Below are 6,642 nucleotides of genomic sequence, written 5' to 3'. Positions count from 1 at the left end.
TCCAGCAGCATGTTTCAGCCTATCTCACAGCCATGGTCAGAGCACATTGTCCAGGAGGCAGAAGTGAAAATGAGCCTCTTCCACGGGGAGAGGTTTGGATGCCCTTGCCCTGCCTAGGGCTAGAATCAGGACTGTTTCATGCCACTGACAAGCTCTGCACTGAGATGGGGGAGGGTCATATGCTGACTCCGGGGTTTCTGGCTGGGGACCTGGCCCCCATCAGTTTTGTCCTGCCTTAAGGGTCTGTTCAAGGATGTACAGCGTAGTAGAAACTGCTCAGCATGCATCCAGGTTATATCTGCAGGCTCATACTAGTTGCAAAGCAGACAGTAGCTTGTTCTTGTACTGAGATTCTTCTGCCATAGTGTGGTTGTCCCTGAGATTTCTGACCCATGATACTTGTAAGCTGTGCCACTTAAATTGTTTGATGCACTTGTATTTATTGCACTGACAGAAGAGAAACACTGACTTGGCTCTGGAGAGTGATGTGCACATTCCAGCTAATGCTGCTGCTGGCAGCTGGCTTGGGGCAAAGCTCAGCCAGAGGCTGCTGGCTGCCTTCCTCCTGTGTGATGGATCTGAGGGTCCAGCACATGAACTGCTGGTGTTGGTGATACCAACGCTGTCATTCCTGTTAGTAGGCCAGTGATACGCTTGGAAATTTAATCTGAAATGTTTATCTAAAAGTGGTGTTGTTTTAATAAAGGCGTTGTCTGCTGATCACTTCAGCTTCACCTGTTTTACCTGGCAGGTTTTGGGATTTTTTTTCCCCCAGTTGGGCAGGTCAGCTGGGTGTGTGGCAGGGCTGCAGTAGGGTTGTGCAGAGGAGATGAGCTTGCTGCTGGCACTGGGCAAATCATTGTGGCTGCTGCCAGTGCTGAGGGAGCAGTTATCCTGGAGCCCAGTGGTTCTGTGCCTGTAGTCCAACATCAGCCAAGGTTCTGCTTCTCTACTGGAGATGGGGGAAATGGGAGCTGCCCATGGGATTTCTAGCACAGGAGCCATGTGTGCCATTTGCAGGGCAAACCCAACACTATAACCCCCACCCCAGCGCGTACAGTCAATATGCCAGGGGTGCAGGTAAATGGCTTTGGCCCTAGCTACCCATTGCAGCCTTAGTACCAGCACCCTCCTGCACACCCTATTTACTGGCAAGACTGACCTTTCTGCCATGGGTGTGTTGCTTCTAGGACAGTGCCAGCACCCTGCCAGATGCAGGGGCCCAGATCCCATGAAACCACAGCTGGGGAAGGCCAGGATGCCTTCAGATGGCATGGCCTGAACTTGTTGCAACCTGAAACCCCAGATGTGAGGAAGTCACCAGTCAACCCAAAGTCAAACCAGTATGTGTTCTTGTTTTAATGAGTTGGTGTCACACAGGGGAGTACTGGTGCACTACACAGCACTATGGGTGTTAAAACTCTGACCCCAGCAATGGGAGGGACACAGAGACAGCAGTGTGACCCAGCTGTGGAAGGACACAAAGGATGTGACATATGTTCACCCCTTGGGTTGCACCCAGCATACAGCTGTGTCTGGAGAGCCAAGAGCATGCTTGGGGCCCATTGGCCCAGCAGTCAGCCACTCAGATGGCAGTGGCAGGTACAACCCTCTCTATGCAGACATGGAGGTTAAACATGACTAGAGTGGCTTGGTTTCAGGGCTTTTGGTTAACAGAGTGGTAGAAGGTGGCTACAGCAAGCTCTGTGGCAAGGAAGTTGCTGATCTCAGGCTCTCTTCTTCTCCATGTGGCATATAGCATTTGACATTGGTGCTTGCACTGGGGCCAGCTGCTTTACCAGCCAACCCCAACTTCTCTAGGTATTATTGGGGAATGTGGGGGACCAGAGGAGCAGATGGTGGCCCCTCCTTCCCCTAGCTTTGGGGCTGGCAGACCCACTGGAGAAGGAGGCAAGACACTCTATGTTGGCTAAACCTGCTTGTGGGGCAGGGTGAAGGAGGCCAGATCAGGCTTCATGCAGGGGGAGAGAGGAGGATTTAGTGGGAAAGCCCTTGTTAAGCATGGAGCACAGCTGTGGAAGACTTCTCTGTCATCATCTCACTAAAAGCACTATGCAGCACATGCAGGCTGGATACATGGGTACAAACACAGGGTCCTTTCTCCACCCTAGCTCCTGTTCCTCAGTCAGGGCTCCTCAGAGTATCCTTCCAAGCCCCTCCACTGCGGAAAGGCCTTGTTTGTGCAGAGCCAAGCCCATCTGATTGGTGGTGAAATGCAGGTGAGGCCTCCTGGACTGGGAACCCATCCCTCTTCCCTTCCTTTCCTCTGTGCTTGCATCAATCCCGGGGGAGGTTGGGTGGGGGGATTTTTGTGTCAGATGGCTCCACATCCCAGATCTCCCGGGCATACTCCGTGATGGTCCTGTCACTGGAGAACTTGCCCGAGCATGCAATGTTCCTGATGACTTTCTTAGTCCACTCCCGGGGGTCCTGGGAAGAGGAGACACGTGGTGCCTGTGAGAAGGGCTCCACAGGAGCACGCTCATCCCAGCTCCCTGCAGTCTCCCTGCTGCATCACGGTGGCCAAAGATCCCATCCCTCCCCTGTGGTGGTGGGCAGCTCTTACCATGAACAGCTGGTCCACTTGGCCTTGGCATTTAATGTAGGCCTCATAGTCAGCAAACACCTTAAACCTGAAACCCAAAGCAGAGTAAGGTGAGGGTGCACCTGCTGTAGGGTACCAGCTTGGCAGGACAGGGCAGCACAGACATCTTCAGGCAGGCAGGGCTTAGCCCTTGGGCAGGAGCAGCCCACCAGAGGGGATGCTGGCCAGGCCTCACCTGTCATGGTACATGAGCATGTTCACAACATCCTTGAAGCAACCAGGGTCTTGAGGGGAGAAGAACCCACTGCTGATCTGGTCGATAGCCTGTCGTAGCTCTGGCAGGCGGTCATAGTACTCCTGCGCCTTGTACCTGCACCCAGCAGAGACAGGCTGTAGGGGCTGGTGCTCTCCCCTGAGGCCCAGCACCTGGAGAGCAGGATCTGACATGTCTGGGGCAGGGAGAGCAGGATCTGACATGTCTGGGGCAGGGAGAGCAGGAAAGGATGTCATATGGCTCCTAAGTGAGGGGCCATGACCCATCAGAGCACCTTGCTAGTGGCTCTGAGACCTGAAATACTTTGTGCCCAGGCTCACACACCACTCACAGCCACTGTGCTCTGGGTGAGCTGCTTGGCTGCATCCACGGTGATGCATCCACTGATCAGCCCAGGACAGAGGCTGCCTCCAGCCCCCTGCTTTTTCCTGCTCCAGAGCTGCCTAGGGAGGAAGGTGTCCCTCCCAGAGATCATGGCTCTCTCTACCAGAGCCGAGACCTGTATCCCCATCTGACAAGTCCTGGCATGCACTGGGCTCTCCCCAGCACCAACCCTTGGCGATCCAGGGCCTCCACATCCTCCACCCGCATGCCAAAGATGAAGAGGTTTTCCTCGCCGGCCTCCTCAGCCATCTCCACGTTGGCCCCATCCATAGTACCAATGGTGAGGGCCCCGTTCACCATGAACTTCATGTTGCCAGTACCAGAGGCCTCTGTGCCAGCTGTGGAGATCTGCTGGGAGAGATCTGCTGCTGGGATCACTGCCGGGTGCAAGAGAGGTAGAAATTAATCCTTGGCATGCTGCAGCTCCAATCCATGACTTGTGCCCAGGCACAACAACCCTGAGCATCTGCTAGTGGCTCTGCTGACCTCAACCTCAGCCCAAACAGGTGGCTCTGTGGCCACAGCCAGGCTCAGCCCTGCTTCAACCTCATGCAGCAGTGACAGTACTGCTGCATGAAGTTGTCTTCCTGCCCTGTACAGACCCCTCAGACCCTTCCTAAGGGAGAGAGAGCCTGGTGACCTGCCATGACAGCCTCTCAGGCCAGCCAGTTTCTGGGCTTGGCTGGGACATGCCCAGCTCCTGCTACGTGCTTACACGAGACCAGACATACCCTTCTCAGCCAAGGATACTCGGTAGTTCTCCAGGAAGATGACCTTGAGCCTGTCCCCCACATAAGGATCATTGTTGATGACCTCACCGATGGACGTGATTAGTTTGATGATCATCTTGGCCATGTGGTAGCCAGGGGCTGCCTGGAGAAAAGCAGCCCAGAAATGTGAAGGCTTTTAAGGATGGGAGAGCATGACGTGTCAGTGTGGGTCCTCACCATGGGGAGAATCTGGGCCCCTGCACCTCTGCTGTTCACATAGATCAGCAAAAAGACCCTACTGGGAGAAGCCCTGAGCCACAGGGAAAGGTAATGGGGCCCTGTTCAGTCTGATGAGTTTGTTAAGGTATTTCCTGAAGAGCCCACCAACAGACACATGCTGGGTAGCCTATGGCAGGCCTGGCAAAGCCACAAAAAGGGGACAGCACCTTTCCCACATTCCCCACAAGCCATGCATGCATCAAGTCTGGAATGCACGTTACCTTTCCTCCGATCATAATAGTCCTGGGCACAAAGGATTTGGATGGATCACTTCTGATGCCTGAAAGAGCAGGGCATAACACAACTGAAGTGAAGATGAACTGGACAGAGTTTACAGCTTGCATCAGGGGTGGGCTGGGGTGCCAGCCCATGTCACATGGACCCAGCAAACCTGCAGGACCTGGAGCCCAACCAGACACCTGCCAGAGTTATGCTGGGAGAAAAGAGGCTACAAAGTCCTTGGAGAACTACTCAAATCAGCACAATGCAGAGCTCTGATGACTCGCCTCCCTTTAGGAAAAGGCCCAAAGCCTACACTTGGGAGTGGGGTTTTAACTTGTACCAGGTCAGTCCTCACACCTGCAGTACAGGTGTGGGGGTTACCTGGGCCCTGGGACCCAGCTGGGCTGGAGACCTGGGCTGTGAGCTTTTCCTCAGAGCTCTGCACAACCCTTCAGACACTCTCTTTTCCTTCCTGGGAAGAAGCTGTTTGTGACAGGTAGGCAGAGCTAGGCTCAGGAGACCCTGGCCACCAGCTGCCATACTTTTACATGGGAAACCTGGAAGTGAGAGGCTGGGGGGACAGCTCCTGCCTACCAGCCCAGGCAGGACTTACGGTTGTAGAGGGTGATGGCGTGCAGGCAGTTCAGCAGCTGCCGCTTGTACTCATGGATTCGCTTGACCTGAACGTCGAACATAGATGAGGGGTTGATCTTGACCTTGTACTGCTCCTCCAGGTAGGCTGCAAACTTCAGCTTGTTCTCCTGGCAAGACAATCTGATGAGGAACAAGCGTGGGTTCCCAGGATTTGTGTCAGAAGCAAGCGTTTGCTCCTGCGTGGTGTTCCTGGAAGCAGGGTGCCTTCAGCCTTCCTCCCCCCCACCCGCTCCACCTCCAGTTCACATTACCTGTTTGACTTTTGCCACATCCCTGATAAAAGCCTCATTATTGATGAAGTCCAGTAGCTTCTTCAGCTGGCTCAGATCTGTGATAAAGCCTTCCCCAATTTTCTAAAAGGACAAAGCAAGAGAGCAATGTCCTACCATGAGGTACCTCACCCAGTCCAAAACTCTGCCTACCCAACAGAGACGCCACAGTTCAACTTGGAATTGGAAGAGGCAATTTGGACAGAAAAACGGGCACAGTTTTTTATGGCAAGGTTACTTCTCTGTGTCATCAGGGAGCCCAAGGGTGCAGGGGAAGCAGGGCACTTGCAAAAAACCTGAACAAGTTCCTCTCTCTCAAGGAGCTTTAGAAGGAGGATGGGTGCACTTGTACCAGGGCCTTCTGGCACCTGGAGAAAAAGATGGGCAGGACATAGAGAGACATTTAATTGCAGGACATGATTCAGCTATGATATATCACAGTGTGAAGAAAAACCTGTGCTAAAGACCTTGCTCAACAGAGGAGACAGAAGTGGGGCTGGAGCTCCAAAGCAGCTCTTGTGTGCCTGTGAGGCAGAGCACTTTGGCAGACACCCCATTTCACACACTCTGGTGCTGCCTGGCAGGTTGTGTGTAGCCACTGCAAGGCCAGGGAACCAGATCCAGATTTCTGCAACGTTTTGGGCCAAATCTTCATCACCAACTTTCAAGTTGCACCTACATGTCCAACAGGCACGCTCCTCCCAGCTGTCCTCACTCGGTCCCACCAGGTGTTGGCCTCAGGTGTGATCAGACCACCAAAAGAGGTGATCGGAAGCAAGTGGATCCCACTCAGCCCCTCACTTCTGATGCTTGCAACTCACCTCAGCAATCACGTCGGCCAGTCCTGGGTTGCACAGCAGGAGCCAGCGCCTTGGCGTGATCCCGTTTGTCTTGTTCTGAAACTTCTCAGGCTCCAGCTCATAGAAATCCTTGAACCTGGAATACCAGGCAGCTCTAAACCAGCTCCCACACCCCAGAGCTGGCCCCCCCACTGTATGTACTCCTGCCTCAGTGCAGTCTTTGCAGTTCTCCCTGTAAGAAGCATGAACTCTCTCTGCTGCCTCTCGCCCCTTTCCTCAGCCATGAGGTGGAGGCGGCTCACGCAGCTCAAGAGGCAGGTGATGAGATGATCTCCCCAGCCTGCTGCGACCCCAGAACAGCTGACAGCTTTGACAGCTGACCCCCCCCAGCCAGCCCCCCAGGCAAAGCCCAGAGAGCGGGCGCGTCCCCGACTCACACGGAGTTCCTCACGATGTCCGAGTGGATGCGGGCCACGCCGTTGAC

At 54.3% G+C, this 6,642-nt stretch overlaps 1 protein-coding gene across 1 annotated transcript in view; it reads right to left on the bottom strand.

The window, feature by feature from the left end:
- Positions 1–2,037: 2,037 nt before the first annotated feature.
- Positions 2,038–6,642, bottom strand: part of PYGB (phosphorylase, glycogen; brain) — a gene marked incomplete at its 5' end in the record, with an annotated part of 21,776 nt that continues 17,171 nt past the window's right edge. The window contains 10 exons of the mRNA XM_009997562.1: positions 2,038–2,451; positions 2,588–2,654; positions 2,802–2,936; positions 3,394–3,601; positions 3,956–4,097; positions 4,435–4,493; positions 5,049–5,196; positions 5,341–5,442; positions 6,180–6,294; positions 6,596–6,642. Coding sequence (XP_009995864.1) covers positions 2,299–2,451; positions 2,588–2,654; positions 2,802–2,936; positions 3,394–3,601; positions 3,956–4,097; positions 4,435–4,493; positions 5,049–5,196; positions 5,341–5,442; positions 6,180–6,294; positions 6,596–6,642 — 1,176 coding nt within the window. The remainder of the gene's footprint in view (positions 2,452–2,587; positions 2,655–2,801; positions 2,937–3,393; positions 3,602–3,955; positions 4,098–4,434; positions 4,494–5,048; positions 5,197–5,340; positions 5,443–6,179; positions 6,295–6,595) is intronic.

This window comes from Chaetura pelagica, unplaced genomic scaffold (genome assembly GCF_000747805.2).
Source record: "Chaetura pelagica isolate M959 unplaced genomic scaffold, ChaPel_1.0 scaffold505, whole genome shotgun sequence".
Lineage (NCBI taxonomy): Eukaryota > Metazoa > Chordata > Aves > Apodiformes > Apodidae > Chaetura > Chaetura pelagica.
This window is presented reverse-complemented; position numbering and strand designations above follow the sequence as displayed.